Consider the following 16035-nt stretch of genomic DNA (forward strand, 5'->3'; position numbering starts at 1 on the left):
CAGGAGAATCGCTCAAACCTGGGAGGTGGAGGTTGCAGTGAGCCAAGATCTAGCTACTGCACTCCAGCCTGGGCAACAGTGACTCTCTGTCTCAAAAAAAGAAAAAAAAAAAAAAAAAAGAGGGAGGACTAACTAGGGAGACTCATGTAAGACTGAATTGTGAAGCAGTATCTGGCAGCATAGGACCAAGCACTCAGTGGAGAAGTTGAGGGAATAAATCAAAGAAGTCAGAGAATGGAGATCACTGGGGGGTCTGAGGGTTCCTGAAGGATTCTTGGGGGAAGAGGGTCTTCATAGGGAAATCTTCTACCTGGACAACTTCCTGCATAACCTGCTCCCCTAAACCCTAGCTACTCTTCCCACTGACAGCTTCCTCCTGCATCCCTGGGTTCTGGCCCTGAGTTCTCTCCTCCCTTGATTTCATGCCTTCTCCTCCCTTTGAGATTAGAAACCCAGACTCTAGGAATCTCCGCTGATTTGGCAGTCCAGTGACAATGCATGGGCAGGGCCACAGGAGGTTACCTCATTCACCCCCACCTCTCCCCATCATTCCTTACAGGGAAATCCAGGGAGGCCCAGGCTACCCCACCACCTCCTCTGGCTCAGACAAACCTGTTGCTGACCTGTCAGTTTCTGTCTAGCCCTGCAACCCCACACTTTAGAAGGCATTGTTTTATTCTCTTATTCTCATGTGCTCATTCCTCAGACAACTACTTGGGTTTGGGAGAAAGATACTTAACACTCTTCCATCCTACCTCTTTAAGAAAGGGACTGTGTGCCAAAGAGCTTCCCACATGTATGAAGAAGGGGCTCTTGGGAGAATGTGAATTCCCCCAGGATTCCTTTGAATCCTTTTGCAGGTATTTCCTTCCCCTGTCCTCAGCAAGCATTGATGAGCCCCAGTCCTGTAGAGGTTGAATCAACTCCTTGAGTCTAGGAAAAGATGGCTCCTGAGGCCAGAGGTTGGGCAGTGTACCTACAGCACCATTCCTTGGGAGCTTGTTGGGATATCACATACTTGGAGTGGCAAGGTCTTGTGGCTGAATCTATTGATAGTCCAGTGCTACATTGCCAGCTCCCCTGTCATTACCACCCCCTCTACACGTGCTCCATAGGCAGGAGCTGTTACTATGGAAATACATTATTTTTAAAAACAGACACACAGCCTGGGCTTGGGAATCTCCAGAACAAACCTACATGAGCAAGGAGGTTAATGGGGCTGTTTCTGGGTCCAAGCTCCAAGAGGAAGGAGGGTGATGATGGTGGGGGGCATTCAAAATTCGGGGTTCTACTCTCAACCTCTCCCAGCTCTTCAGGTTCTGCTTTCTCTCTGTTGACATCAGCTGGACCTCTGCCAGACACTTCTATCTGGGAGGGATGCTCTGCATCTCTTTACCCTGGGCCTAGCTCCCCCCAGGAAATGGGAAGCTAAAAGTCGCTGAGTCTGGGGGTGTTGGGAGAAGGGGGCGGTGATTTCCACAGGGGTCACCTCCTTCTTAACCTCACAGGCGTCCGACCTGTGGACATCTAACAAGCACAGGGGAAAGCAAAGGCAGCATCTTAGGTAAGTGAAGTTACTCTTGCCTTGAGCTGAGTGTGGGAGCACCGCGATTGCAAGATGGGGCGAGGTGATCAAAGATCCCGCCTATTTTCAACCCCGGAACCTCCTCCGCTCGCTGCTCGCCCTCCCGCCCTCCTCCAGCGAGGGAGCGCCAGGATGTCCTGGCCCCGCCCGGCGCGGGTGCGGCTCCTTTAAGGGCGGGTGGGGGCGGGGCGCCGGCGGTGTTGTCAGTGTCAGCTCTGCGCACGCAGCCCTCCCGGAGCCGGTGCCGGCCCGCGAGCCCCAGGGTCTCTGCAGACCAGTCCCCTCCCGGGTCTGGCGGGGCCCGCGCGGTGGGAGGAGTCGGGCACTGGCCCGCGACTAACTGGGGTCCGACTGCTGACCAAGCTAGGAGGGACCCGGACCACGGAGACAGAGACCCCGGCGTCGCGACCCCCGAGGACCTCCTCTCCTCGCTCTGTGGCACCCACTAGTCCTGGGCACTCAGCCGCGGAGAGCCCCCGACCCCGCGCGCCTAGCGCCGGGGGAGCCCGCCTCCGTCCCGCGGCCAGCCCGGGCCATGCTCCCCCGGGGCAGCGGCTGAGCCCCAGCCGGGACCGGGGCCGGAGCCCGCGCGGAGCATGGATCCGGGCTGGGGGCAGCGGGACGTGGGCTGGGCGGCCTTGCTGATCCTCTTCGCCGCCTCGCTGCTCACGGTGTTCGCTTGGCTGCTGCAATATGCCCGGGGCTTGTGGCTGGCGCGGGCCCGCGGGGCCCGGGGCCCGGGACCCGCCTTAGCCGGGGAACCCGCGGGTTCCCTGCGGGAGCTGGGCGTGTGGCGCTCGCTGCTGCGGCTGCGGGCGACTCGGGCTGGCGCCGCCGAGGAGCCAGGAGTCCGGGGCCTCCTGGCGTCACTCTTCGCCTTCAAGTCTTTCCGGGAGAACTGGCAGCGGGCTTGGGTGCGAGCGCTGAACGAGCAGGCCTGCAGGGACGGGGTGAGTTGGACCAAGCGCTTGGGTGGTCCCTTCAGCCTTTCCTTCCAGGGGAGGGACTGACTGCTCGTGCTAGGAGGCCAGATGAGGGTGGGCATAAACTGGGGAACCCTATGGCTTCTCTTCCCCTCCTGGATCAGAGAAAAGGGTGCCGCTAAGGCTGGGGGTTGTAGAAATCCAACTGGGTCCCCAGACCTCCATTTCTGTGGGCAAGGTACTCTGGCTCCAAACCCATGCACAAGTTGCTGTTCTCATAGCAACGCTAATCCCTGTGCCTGAGGGCACTTCCGCCTTGCCTGGGTGCTGGTTGTGTTGGGGCATGGGAGACAGGTGCACCTGCAGAAGGAATTTGCCTGCTTCTCATGCCACCACACCCATTTAACATTTCATGCCTCAAATCCCTGGTGTGGTCAGGCAGATCCCCAAGGAGCCTGAATCACCCCCCACCCCACAGTAATTTCACTGCTACAGTCAAACACATCCTTATCCTCCATGCTGGCCTGTGGTTCATGGGGGGGGTTGGGGAATGTTCAGGTAGAGAGCAGATTGACAGTGCCCTTACCAGTAGATGAGCTTGGAGCTGCCCCTTGAGGGTCAGTCACAAACCAGTCCAGCCTACTTCCTCCCATTGCACCATGGGCATCTGGCCTCCCAGGAAGTGGGGCAGGAAGCATGGTCATGAGACAGAGATAAGGTGGGAGGTAGAAGTCTCTCTTTTCTGGAGCTCCCTCCCATCCTGGCCCAGCAATCTCTCCTTGCTCTCACAGTCCATCAGCTCCTTACTCAGAGGGTTCTCTATTTCCAGCCACTATGAGTTTGGAGGCTTTACCTTACTAGTTCCCCAGATGCTGGAAACAGAAATGGCCACAAGAAATTGCTCTATTTCCTCTGTCCAGCTGGTCAGCTGAAAGCCAGATGGCATCTGTCAGTTTACACCTTGAACCCACCTCTTCATCCAACTCTCCCTGTACCTTGTCCCTCGGTCAGAAGCAACTCCCCAGGATAGCTGACTCAGCTGGACATTGGCCTCCCTTGCAGAGGGTGGGGAGATTGAGGTTTCAAGCATCCGTCTCCCCATCTTCCTTAGCCTAGCCTTTGAATGAGACAGCTACCAGAGCAAAGGAGTTGGCTTCCCCTGGTTTGCCAGGCAAATGAACCCTATGGATTTGTTTCCTCCATCTCAAGACCCAAGGAAGAGTTGCCAGCCAATTCTGTGCCCCTTCCTCAATTCTATGTCCGCACTGCTCTCCAGGTGGGGCTGCGGAAGGTTGCTTCCATTACTGTGGATGAATGAGGGAGCAGCTCTTTTGAGATCTAAGCAGCTTTCTGCTAATACCATCCTGCTATCTGCCTTGAGGAATTAGCCAGGCCCCTGGACTCTTGGGTCCTCTGAGCTTGTGTCTCTTCCCAGTCCCCCTGGTACAGATCCCCAAGGCCATGCTAGTCTTCATCTCCAAGAATATGAAGCATCATACTCTTGAAGCCTCCACATCTTATTTATTTGGAAGAAGGCTTAGCTTCATTTCTCCAGCTCTTATTTTGAACAAAGTGGCTCTACCACCTTTACCCGTGGCTTAGCCCTTTCCCTCTCTGCCCAGCTATTATATATAGGTGGCAACCAGCACCTTAACTTTTTTCTATGTAGGGTTTTTTGTTTGTTTGTTTTTTGTTTTTTTAGGGGGTAGGGTAGGGGATGAAAGGGATTGCGGGGAGAAGAAGAAGGAAGCTCCTGGTATTCCAGGAGGAAGCCAGGGTCTTCAGCTTAAGGTGACCTAGTCTCTAAGGTGGACTAACTCCCCATTGCTCCGTGGCTCCTAGCAGCTACAGGCCCCTGGAGAGGGAGGCTTTGAGGGGACTACCTCCTGTCTTAAAGCCCTGAGCCAAGGAGGGGCCAGAAGCCAGCCTGCAGCTGAGGCCTCCGCAGTGGCAGAGTCCAGCCAGCAACTGAGCAGGCCAGCCCTGTGGGGGGCAGCTCCAGAGACCTGATCCTATGCCCACATTACTCCCTCAGAGCTCCATCCAAATCGCCTTTGAGGAGGTGCCCCAACTCCCACCCAGAGCCAGCATCAGTCATGTGACCTGCGTAGACCAATCTGAGCATACCATGGTAAGGGTCTGATGGGCACTGCCCTCTTTGGGGTCCAAGAAGGACTGACCCCAAGGGCTCCCTTTAGTCCAGAGGTTCTTAACCTGGAGTCTGTGAATGCCTTATGGATCTAAGGGTTGGCTTCAGGAAGTCAGAATCCCATTGAAGTTATGTGCAAAATGTTGGATATGTGTTTGTATGCATTTTTCTGGGGAGAGGAGTCTTTGGCATTTATCTGATTCTTTTAGGGATTTATGATCCTGAAAACATGAAGTCCTTAGGAAAATGGAAGTGGGGAGGGGTCTGCTGAACTATTATAGGGCAGTTGAAAGCAGGGTGAGCACCCTTCCCCCACATCTGACCCACCTCGCCGGTCTCAGGTGCTGCGTTGCCAGCTTTCTGCTGAGGAGGTGCGGTTCCCAGTCTCTGTGACCCAGCAGTCCCCCGCTGCCGTCTCCATGGAGACCTACCACGTCACTCTGACACTGCCACCAACACAGGTAGAAGGGGATGTGGGAAACCCGAGTTGGGCAGGGGGCGGTTCCGTTGGCTCGGCTTCTTCCATTTGTTTCCTCTCTGGGATGGAATTCAGGAAGGGAGGGTCCTCAGGAATTAGGAGTCCTTGGGGAAATGGGGCAAGTCAGCCCAGTCACTTTGTTCCTGTCTGTAGTTGGAAGTCAACCTGGAGGAAATCCCTGGTGAGGGGCTGCTCATATCCTGGGCCTTCACTGATCGCCCAGATCTCAGCCTAACGGTGCTTTCCAAGCTTCAGGCCAGGGAGGTAAGGAGGCAGGGCTGGCAGAGAAGAGGCAGAACAGGGAGGGAGGCAGAAGTGGGGGATCCACCTCCTTGTTGTTCCCTTCTCTCTGCAGAGAGGTGAAGAACAAGTAGAGCTCTCCACAATTGAGGAACTGATCAAGGACGCCATAGTCAGCACCCAGCCAGCCATGATGGTCAACCTCAGGGCTTGCTCTGCCCCAGGAGGCCTGGTGAGTTGGCACCCAAAGCAAAAGATTTGCATGCACCTTGTTCCCAGGGTGCTATGTCAGGATTCTTGCTCTTTGGACCTTCTTCTGCTCTTAGGTACCGAGTGAGAAGCCACCCATGATGCCCCAGGCTCAGCCAGCCATCCCCAGACCTACCCGGTTATTCCTACGGCAGCTTCGGGCATCTCACTTGGGAAATGAGCTGGAAGGTGAGAGCCAGAAGTGGCTGCGGGACTGCCAAGGCTATGGTTGGTTGCAGATGCTCTCTGCCCCTCTGCCAAGGGTACAGCCTCTTTATTCTGCAGTGACTTCCCATCTTTGATCTGAGCATCTTCTAACTTCTGGTTCCTCACAGGCACCGAGGAACTGTGCTGTGTAGCTGAACTTGACAACCCCATGCAGCAGAAGTGGACCAAGCCCGCGAGGGCTGGATCTGAGGTGGAGTGGACAGAAGACCTGGCACTGTAAGGAGTAACCCTGCCCCGACCCCATGCTCCAGAGCAGAGAGGATCAAACCTTCCAGCACAGTCCTTGCAGGAATCAGCTCTGTTTTCAGTAGTCTTTGGCGTGAGCCCCTGTTGTATGCCAGGCCCTGGCATGGGTCTTAGGGATACAGACTTGACCAAGATACAGCCCCCACCCCTAGATCAATGACAAGCTTGAAGCAGAGACAGGTGTACATATAGAAGATGGTACAACCGCTCCAGTTGAGGTTTATATAATGTGCCGTCAGGGTGCCTAGGTGAGGGGGAAATTAATTCCCATGAGGGAATAAGGATCAGAGTAGGCTTCATGGAGGAGATGGCATTTAAACCACACTTTAGTGCAAGAGTAGGATTTCATCAGAGTGTGAAAGTAGTCTCGGCAGAGGGAAGAGCTGGAGCAAATGAAAGAGGGTGGCTTGCAACTGAGAGACTGGCAAGACGGGAGGAGCAGGACCAGGGAGGATTTGAATGCACAGCTGAGAAGCATGGTTTCCACTCAGGCCCTGTCCCTTTCTCTTGGGACGAGAGAGAATTTGGAGGCCAGGAGAATCTGATTGGAGCATTTGTGCCGTTTTATTTATGTACACAGCTCTCTGCCTCTGGCCTATGATCACTCAAGTGTGGGTTCAGCTTGCTAATCTTCCCCTTCCTGCCCCATCTCCTCTTGTCCCACAGGGATCTGGGCCCCCAGAGCCGGGAGCTGACCCTCAAAGTGCTGAGGAGCAGCAGCTGTGGAGACAGTGAGTGAGGGGTGGGAGGGGCACCCCTGGGTGGGTGCAGAGTGGGGTCTGGCCATGGGCCCAGCTCACAGTGCCATCCCTTTCCCCAGCCGAACTCCTAGGCCAGGCCACACTGCCTGTGGGCTCCCCCTCCAGACCACTGTCTCGAAGACAGGTGTGCCCACTCACCCCAGGGCCAGGGAAAGCCCTGGGACCAGCAGCCACCATGGCAGTGGAGGTGAGAAGCTGACCCCTGGGGTAGGTGGGAGGACACAGGGGATGGGCAGTCTCTGAGGCTCTGTCTCTTCTCTCTCCCACCCCTGGGCAGCTTCAGTACGAGGAGGGCTCTCCCCGGAACCTGGGTACTCCCACCTCCTCCACTCCACGCCCCAGCATCACACCTACCAAGAAGATTGAGCTTGACCGGACCATCATGCCCGATGGCACCATTGTCACCACAGTCACCACCGTCCAGTCCCGGCCCCGTATAGACGGCAAATTAGGTAAAAAGAAGGAGCCTGGGAGCCCAGCTCTAGCCAGGGGCCCGGGACTGCAGACCCAAGGCAGGACAGTGAAAGAGGAGAGAAAGCCTTAATTCCAACTCCCCCTGTTTTCAGACATTCCATTCCAGTCCTACCACATCTTCCTCCCAATCTTTGTCTCTTTCAAACTTTCCCTTACCTCCTGCCATTTCCCCAGCAATTCCTCTCACTCTGCCACCCTTCTGGATCCTCCTGCCCCTCCTCACACAGGACTGTTGCACTCCCACCTTCCAGCTTCCCCTCTGGCTTTTCACAGGTGTCTTTGGTCCCAGCTGACTATAATTGTCCATCCTGCTACCCTCAGCCCTCCAGCTCCCCCTGGGGTCCTCCAACAAACCCAGAGGCCTCTGTGGCATTTCTACCCCACTCAGTGGGCCCCCATGGCACTTCTGCCATTATAGGGGCCCCACTGAATTGCCCCAATTTCAGGGGGCCCCAGTACCCCCCTGTCCCCCCTCCATATTTTCGTAGCATCTCCCCACACCCTCAGCAGGCCCCGTGGCACTTTCCTACACTCCCATTAGCTCTTGGGGTGTCTTTTAGTCCCCATGGCATCTTAATCACCCTTGCGATTAATCACCCCTTAATCATTCTTGCCCTCTGAGTCACCCAAAGTCTGCATCTCAACAAAGACAGTAGGGGTGGGGGCCACTCTGAAGCACCTCCCAGCTCACTGACCCTCCCCCACCCACCAGACTCCCCCTCCCGCTCCCCGTCCAAGGTGGAGGTGACCGAGAAGACGACAACTGTGCTGAGTGAGAGCAGTGGCCCCAGCAATACCTCCCATAGCAGCAGCCGTGAGTGGGGAATGGGGTGCATGAGTGTGGGTTGGCCCTCGTGCCCCAGCATCAAAAAGTACTCTGGGTGGGATAGGAGGAGTTCCAATCCAAGAAAAAGCCAGGGGAAGTCAGGTTATTCATTCTCTGCACCCCTAGCAGGGGACAGCCACCTTTCCAACGGCTTGGACCCTGTAGCAGAGACAGCGATTCGCCAGCTGACGGAGCCCAGTGGGCGGGTGGCCAAGAAGACACCCACCAAGCGCAGCACTCTCATCATCTCTGGTGTTTCCAAGGTAACAGGGCTCTGGGGAGAGCAGCTGGGATGGGGAGAAAGCCCTAATGGGTCGGTCACTCCTGCCCATTAAAACTCGTCCCTCCTGCCAGGTGCCCATTGCTCAGGACGAGTTGGCACTATCCCTGGGCTATGCGGCATCCCTGGAAGCCTCAATGCAAGATGATGCAGGGACCAGCGGAGGTCCCTCTTCACCTCCCTCAGACCCACCAGCCATGTCTCCAGGACCCCTAGATGCCCTCTCTAGTCCCACAAGTGTCCAGGAAGCAGACGAGACAACCCGTTCGGATATTTCTGAGAGGCCATCTGTGGATGACATTGAGTCGGAAACAGGGTCCACTGGTGCCCTGGAGACCCGCAGCCTCAAGGATCACAAAGGTAGGGGGACGTTGGCAGGGTGCCCCTCATCTCTTCTTTTATACACGTCATGACCTGGGAGACCTCAAGCCAGCGTGCCTTCTCCTTCCTCCCCTAAGAGATAGCCGGAGTTCCTAGCCTAGTTCAGCCAAGCTAGCCTAGAGGGGGATCTTGGTGCCTTGGTTCCTGGCCTAGATCTGACATGCTTGTGATAGGAAGGGATGCCAAAGTATTTCCCTTTACCTCCATTGTTCTTTCTTCCTGAGTCTAAGTGCCAGTTTTCCTGCCCTTTAAAAAAAAAATTATAAAAATTTATTCCCAGGCAGGGTGTGGTGGCTCACACCAGCACTTTGGGAGGCCAAGGCGGGTGGATTACCTGAGTCCAGGAGTTCAAGACTAGCCTGGGCAACATGGTGAGACCCCGTCTCTACTAAAAATACAATAAATTGGCTGGGCATAGTGGCACACACCTGTAATCTCAGCTACTCAGGGGGCTGAGGTGGGAGGATTCCTTGAGCCTGGGAGGTTGAGGTTCAAGGAGGTTGAGGCAGTGAGCCATGATTGTGCCACTGCACTCCAGCCTGGGTGACAGAGTGAGACCCTGTCTCCAAAAAAAATTGTTTTTTCCATGGCTGGGCGGGGTGGCTAATGCCTGTAATCCTAGCACTTTGGGAGGCCAAAGCGGGTGGATCACGAGGTCAGGAGTTCAAGACCAGCCTGGCCAACATGGGAAAACCCCATCTCTACTAAAAATACAAACATTAGCCAGGCATGGTGGCAGGCGCCTGTAATCCCAGCTACTCAGGAGGCTGAGGCAGGAGAATCGCTTGAACCTGGGGGGTGGAGGTCGCAGTGAGCCCAGATTATGACACTGCACTCCAGCCTGGGTGACAGAATGAGACTCTGTCTCGAAAAAAAAAAAAAATTCTTCCCTTTCATTCTGCACCCTCTCCCCCATGAGTATAAGAAATCCTACCCTTGGGTTGTCCATCTGGCAGCAAGACAGGCAGTGACCAGTGGTGGTAGTTCTTCTAACTTTAAAAGATGAGAGGCTCACCCTAAAACATCTTCATTCCTCTACCAGTGAGACTATCAACCATGGATTGATCTATCTATTTTTTAAGCCTGCATCACTTCTTGAGATAATGAGGTTTCTACCTCCAAAGCCTGCTGGGTGAGCACCTTGCTCATTATACTGGTTCTGAATTTACCTCTTTGAAGTTTCTAGTTGCACCACTTCCTGCTCACAGCCTGGAATTCGGTTAACAAGTCAGTGTCAACCCACCTTTCCCTTCATGATTTATAGGCTTTTGGGAGTACCTTCTGGTAGCTTTTGTCTTCCCATAGGAAAGAGGCCCAATCCCAGTTTGTCCTCACAAAGCAGCCAGCCCCGTGATATCTCTTTTGCAGGCAGAGTTAGGAGTGTACACAGATCCCCACAAGTACCACGATTTTTGCCTCAGGAAGGATAAAGCACATGTTTGTTTCTGCTTTCGTTTTCTTTTTTCTTTTTTTCACGAAGTCTTATAGAGAAGTATGTTTCTGCTTTCTTTCCTGAGGAAGCCTGGCTTCTGGGCCACGGGACTGATCCTGTCCACATCCTCTATCCCTCCATTCTCGATCGTGTCTCTGCCCCCGTCTCACCCCATCCCGTGCCCCTCTCTGCCTCAGCTTCCCCCTCTTCCCCTGCAGTGAGTTTCCTGCGCAGCGGCACTAAGCTGATCTTCCGCCGGAGGCCTAGGCAGAAGGAAGCTGGCCTGAGCCAATCACACGATGACCTCTCCAACGCAACGGCCACGCCCAGTGTCCGAAAGAAGGCCGGCAGCTTTTCTCGCCGCCTTATCAAGCGCTTTTCCTTCAAATCCAAACCCAAGGCCAATGGTAACCCCAGCCCCCAGCTCTGAGGACCCAGCTCTGAAAGGGCACGAGTTCTCTCAGCCCATTCCCCACCTCCCCTTCCATACCCCTTCCTGGATCTCCAGTGCCTGGGCCAGGAAAGCCCTCTGGGTTCCGGGAAGCCCTGTCCACCCTGGGCCATGGGGCCGGTTGGAAGGATACTTGGAATGGGAAGCACATGAGAGGTGGGCACCCGTTGCCGAGGACATGGACGAGGGACTGGTGGCTGGGAGGGAGAGGAGGGCCCTGTCCGGCATGTGTGGGCATTCCCCAGAAGCGTTTGCCTCCTGCTGAGCCTGGTCCCTGAGCGGAGTCCCAGCGTGCTCAGCTCTTCAGCTGACCCTTCCCCCCTTATTTATTCTCTTTTCTATTTATATGTGTGGCTTAAGACCCTCCGTGAACAGATGATAGAGGGCATCTCTCCCAGGTGACCCTTCTTTTCTGTCCCAGGAGGGTGGGTAATTCCCTTTGGGGTGGGGCTCCCACACCTCCCTCAGGTCCCCACTCAGACCAGCACCAGTGTCTGCCTCTGAGAATGTTGGCAGCTCACAGAGAGCAGGGCCGGCCTGGGATGGGGGGCAGGTACTCCCCACCTCCCTGCCTCCCCTCCTGCTCCTCATCCCTACCTTCCCCTTTATTACCGTTTTTTGTACTTGATGCCTTCTCTGTGAGCAGTGGCTCTGTGGGAAGGAGGGAGCCGGGAGCCTGGTGGGAAGCCTTCCCCAGAGAGATGGTTTTAGGGGCTTTATTTAAAGACTGTGATGATGGAGCCACGCAAGGCTGCACCTCTGTGTGTTGGGAGATGATGATGATGTCCATTGCTGTGTGATGGCTTGGAATTTAATTTATTAAAGTCAAATGGAGTTTATAAACTGGACAACTGGTTATCCTTTGAAAGGCAGTAGGCAGCCAGGCTATGACATGGATGGTGTGGGAAGATGAGAGACAGGGGCCCAGATAATGAGGTTGGGTAGATGACACACATTGTGGATCTGCTAAAAAGTTCCTGCAGGGAAGAAGGGGTGTGCAGAGAAAGGATGGGAGAGATAGGAGGCTCTGGAGTGTGAAATTGTAGCAAAAAAGTCAATCGACTAGTACAGGTTAGTCTTCATTCCCCTTGCTGGAACAGGCTACTCCTTCTAGGATGTAATGGAGATCAAAGCTTGGACCCTGTAACTAGACTGCCTGCCTGGGTTTGAGTCCTAGCTCTTCTAATTACTTGTGTGACCTTGGGCAAGTCATGTAACCTCTAAGTGCCTCAGTTTTCTCATCTGTAAAATGGGAACTTCAATCATCATGGCTATCATTTGGTTGTGGATGAGAAGTAAATGAAGTGCTCAGTAAGTGTTAACTGTTGCCTCAGAAGAAACTGGGAGGGGGAAGTCTTAGAAGTGTTTCAACATAATAAAAGCTCTCTCATTCTGAAATGTGGGCAAATTTCAGGGATTGATAGATCCTAGCAAACTCTGTGTCCCTGGTTTCCGTGCTTGAGATCTTACACAGGACTTGAACCAGGTAAGCTGCTACAGGATATTGGGCAGAATGCAGGACCAGGAAGCAAGAAAACTGAGTCTGCCACAGACAAACCAAGTGATCTTGAGCAGGCAACTTCTCCTTTGGGGACCTCAACTTCCTCATATCTAAAATAAGGGTGACCTGGATAATCATTCAGGTCACTTTCAGCCTTGACATTCTATGACTACCTACATCTCAGGGTGTTTAGGGCACATGCCTTTGGGTAGATAGCATGTGGAAATTGTTACTATTCCCCATGCTCCTGTCCACACTACTCACCAAATATGAGATATCTGGGAAGAATGGAGGGTATAGATATTTTTTTTTCAATTTAGTTTTATATATCTGGGGGGACAAGTGCAGGTTTCTTACATGCATATATTGCATGCATAGAGGTGAAGACTGGGCTTTTTTTAGTGTACGCATCGCCCAAATAGTGAACATCATACCCAATAGGTAGTTTTTCAACCTTCACCCTCCTCCCACCTTCTCACCTTTCGTAGTCTCCGATGTCTTTTATTCCACTCTATATGTCCATGTATACCCATTATTTAACTCCCACTTATAAGTGAGAATATGCCATATTTGACTTTCTGTTTCTGAGTTATTTCACCGAGGATAATGGCCTCCAGTTCCATCCATGTTGCTGGAAAACACATGATTTCATTCTTTTTTATGGCTGAGTAGTATTCCACTGTGTGTGTGTGTGTTGGGAGATGATGAGGATGTCCATTGCTGTGTGACTGCTTGGAATTTAATTTATTAAAGTCAAGTTGGAGTTTATAAACTGCATTTTCTTTGTCACTCACTACATTCACTACGTTTTCTTTATCCAATCCTCCATTGATGTACACATCGATTTGGTTGATTTTTATGTAGTGAAATGTTCAATTCTAGGTCATGAAAATTCAAAGAGATTTTTCAAGCTGTTTCCCCAATCTAAGAAATGTAACTCTTAGTGGTTCACAGAGGAACAGTTTTTCTACCAGTATGACACGACAACCAAACACAGTGAACTTGTGATTGCACAAGAAACTTTTGTTGATGGGAGAACAGGTATTCAGATTTCTACAGGACCTGGGGATTGAGTAGATGGTAACTGGAATCTGTATTGAGCTTCCAGTGCTGAGCTGCCCAGAGTTCCATGGAATCACATATTTTAGTGAAGAAGAGCCTAATCACGTTTCAAAAATAGGGAATTTTTAAATGAATGAAAAAAATACGAAACATATTTTCATCAACTTAATCCATTTCACACTTTCAGAAGAGATCCACAGCTTTTAATGAGTATGAATTATGCTTTCAGTTTTTGTGGCAGCTTTTAAAGAACAAATCTCAGGATATGTCTGAATTACCCAGCCAAAATTGTGGCTTATTTTCAAGAGAAGCAGATTGAGATAGAAGTAAACTATGCTAGACAGAATGACACTGCTTTAAATTTTGGAAACATATATATGGATCCCAGAGCAATCCTGAAATTTTTGCTCTGTAACCTATGTTTGAGTTTACACAGCTCTGTGTGAAGAATGAACTTTTTCTTCATAAAATTGCTAAATAAAGATAAAAGCTATTTTCAGTGGTGTAAATCTGAATTAAAATGAGGTTGGCATTTCATGAAGTACTACTATATGCATTTTTGAATGAATAAAGTTGGTAAGATATATTTTGTTACTTTTGAATTACATTTTTTAAAACGCTTTTTTTTTTTTTTTTTGAGACAGAGTCTTTCTCTGTTGCCCAGGCTGGAGTGCAGTGGAGTGATCTTGGCTCCCTGCAACCTCTGCCTCCCGGGTTCAAGCGATTTTCCTGCCTCAGCCTCCTGAGTAACTAGCACTACAGGCACCCACCACCACACCTGGCTAATTTTTGTATTTTTAGTAGACATGGGGTTTCGCTATGTTGGCCAGGCTGGTTTCGAACTCCTGACCTCATGATCTGCCCGCCTCAGCCTCCCAAAGTGCTGGGATTACAGGCATGAGCCACCGTGCCCGGCAAAACCCTATTTTAAAATAGGGACCAAGTTATAACTCACTGTTGTTGAAACCAAAATTTATGCACAAGTGTGACTTTACTATCTTAATGGCATTTTAAATTTTATTTTATATATATTGAACATTTAATGTGTTTTCTGATTACACAAATTATATAGGTTTATTTTTAGATTAGAAGATACAGGGCCGGGCGCGGTGGCTCACGCTTGTAATCCCAGCACTTTGGGAGGCCGAGGCGGGCGGATCACGAGGTCAGCAGATCGAGACCACGGTGAAACCCCGTCTCTACTAAAAATACAAACAAAAATTAGCCGGGCGTGGTGGCGGGCGCCTGTAGTCCCAGCTACTCGGAGAGGCTGAGGCAGGAGAATGGCCGGAACCCGGGAGGCGGAGCTTGCAGTGAGCTGAGATCGCGCCACTGCACTCCAGCCTGGGCGACAGAGCAAGACTCTGTCTCAAACAAAAAAAAAAAAAAAAAAAAAAAAAAGAAGATACAGAAAACTACAATGCAATAAAATATCAATCTTAACGAACTTTATTAAGGTATATTATTTAACAAGTATGTCTTGAACCCTTACTGAGTTTCAGCCGCTGGGCTAAGTGAGTGATGGGTTTTTTGTTTTGTTTTTGTTTTGTTTTGAGACAGAGTCTTGCTCTGTCGCCCAGGCTGGTATGCAGTGGTGCCATCTCAGCTCACTGCAACCTCTGCCTCCTGGGTTCAAGCGATTCTCCTGCCTCAGCCTCCCGAGTAGCTGAGATTATAGGCCTCTGCCACGATGCCCAGCTAGTTTTTGTATTTTTAGTAGAGACGGGGTTTCCCCATATTGACCAGGCTGGTCTTGAGCTCCTGACCTCATGTGATCCACTCGCCTTGGCCTCCCAAAGTGCTGGGATCGCAGGCGTGAGCCACGACACCCAGCCCACTGATGGAGTTATAAAGGTGGAGAACTAGTCTAGTGCAGAATGCAGACTGAGAGTAAATAGACAAATACAATGTGACTGAGCTGTATTGTTAAATACAAGAAAGGACTATCAGGAAGACTTTTTGGAAAAAGAAGCATCTACACTGAGACCATAAAAATTAGTAGGAATCAGTCAAATAAATGTGGGAGGAGGAGAAAGGGATTATTCCAGGTAAAGAAAACAAGTTCACGGCTTGAGAGGTAAAAGGTGGCTTGGTGTGGTGGAAAAGGTGAAAGAAATTTGCGACTGGAGAGCAAGAAATACGGTCGAGAAGGACTAAAAAAAAAAAAAAAAAGCAGGCCGGGCGCAGTGGCTCAAGCCTGTAATCCCAGCACTTTGGGAGGCCGAGGCGGGCGGATCACGAGGTCAGGAGATCGAGACCATCCTGGCTAACACGGTGAAACCCCGTCTCTACTAAAAATACAAAAAATTAGCCGGGCGTGTTGGCGGGCGCCTGTAGTCCCAGCTACTTGGGAGGCTGAGGCAGGAGAATGGCGTGAACCCAGGAGGTGGAGGTTGCGGTGAGCCGAGATCGCGCCACTGCACTCCAGCCTGGGGGACAGAGAAAGACTCCGTCTCAAAAAAAAAAAAAAAAGCAGACAGGGAGAGCCCAGATGCTCAAGTGTCTAGAAAACCTCGGTATGGTTTTGGAGCTTTGCCCTGAAAGCAATAGAATGCCTTTGAATTGTCTGAAGCAGGTGGTAACTTGATCAGGTCTGCTTTTTGCAAAGCGGAGAATGCTTTGGAAGGAAGCAAGTGTGCACGCAGCGGGACCCATTAGACTAATGTATAAATCCTGCCTGGAGGTCATCACTGGACAGGGGAGGTGGGGGAGGCGGTGAAGATAAACAAAAGGGGATGAATTTGAAATATCCTGTTTTAAAAGGAGGTA

At 51.8% G+C, this 16035-nt stretch overlaps 1 protein-coding gene across 2 annotated transcripts; it reads left to right on the forward strand.

The window, feature by feature from the left end:
- The first annotated feature begins 1780 nt into the window (after positions 1 to 1780).
- Positions 1781 to 11546, forward strand: C2CD2L (C2CD2 like). 2 transcript variants are annotated; one of them, XM_032167678.2, is made up of 14 exons: positions 1781 to 2535; positions 4544 to 4639; positions 4999 to 5118; positions 5289 to 5399; positions 5491 to 5607; positions 5702 to 5813; positions 5960 to 6068; positions 6765 to 6829; positions 6919 to 7046; positions 7137 to 7311; positions 8046 to 8147; positions 8286 to 8422; positions 8514 to 8799; positions 10471 to 11546. In XM_032167678.2, the coding sequence occupies exons 1-14, from the start codon at positions 2182 to 2184 to the stop codon at positions 10680 to 10682; spliced, it is 2124 nt and encodes a 707-aa protein (XP_032023569.1). In that variant the 5' UTR covers positions 1781 to 2181; the 3' UTR covers positions 10683 to 11546. The 2 variants fall into 2 exon arrangements, with proteins under 2 accessions (XP_032023569.1, XP_032023570.1); XM_032167679.2 differs by having other exon boundaries at positions 8289 to 8422.
- The last annotated feature ends 4489 nt before the right edge of the window (positions 11547 to 16035 follow it).

The sequence above is a fragment of the Hylobates moloch genome, unplaced genomic scaffold (genome assembly GCF_009828535.3).
Source record: "Hylobates moloch isolate HMO894 unplaced genomic scaffold, HMol_V3 SCAFFOLD_11, whole genome shotgun sequence".
Taxonomy (NCBI): Eukaryota; Metazoa; Chordata; class Mammalia; order Primates; family Hylobatidae; genus Hylobates; species Hylobates moloch.

Coding starts and splice junctions, on each gene's coding strand:
- C2CD2L (XM_032167678.2), top strand. CDS start 2,182: ATGGATCCGGGCTGGGGGCAGCGGGACGTGGGCTGGGCGGCCTTGCTG. Junction 5,608..5,701: donor GCTCTGCCCCAGGAGGCCTG/GTGAGTTGGCAC, acceptor TTCTGCTCTTAG/GTACCGAGTGAGAAGCCACC. Junction 6,069..6,764: donor TGGACAGAAGACCTGGCACT/GTAAGGAGTAAC, acceptor CTTGTCCCACAG/GGATCTGGGCCCCCAGAGCC.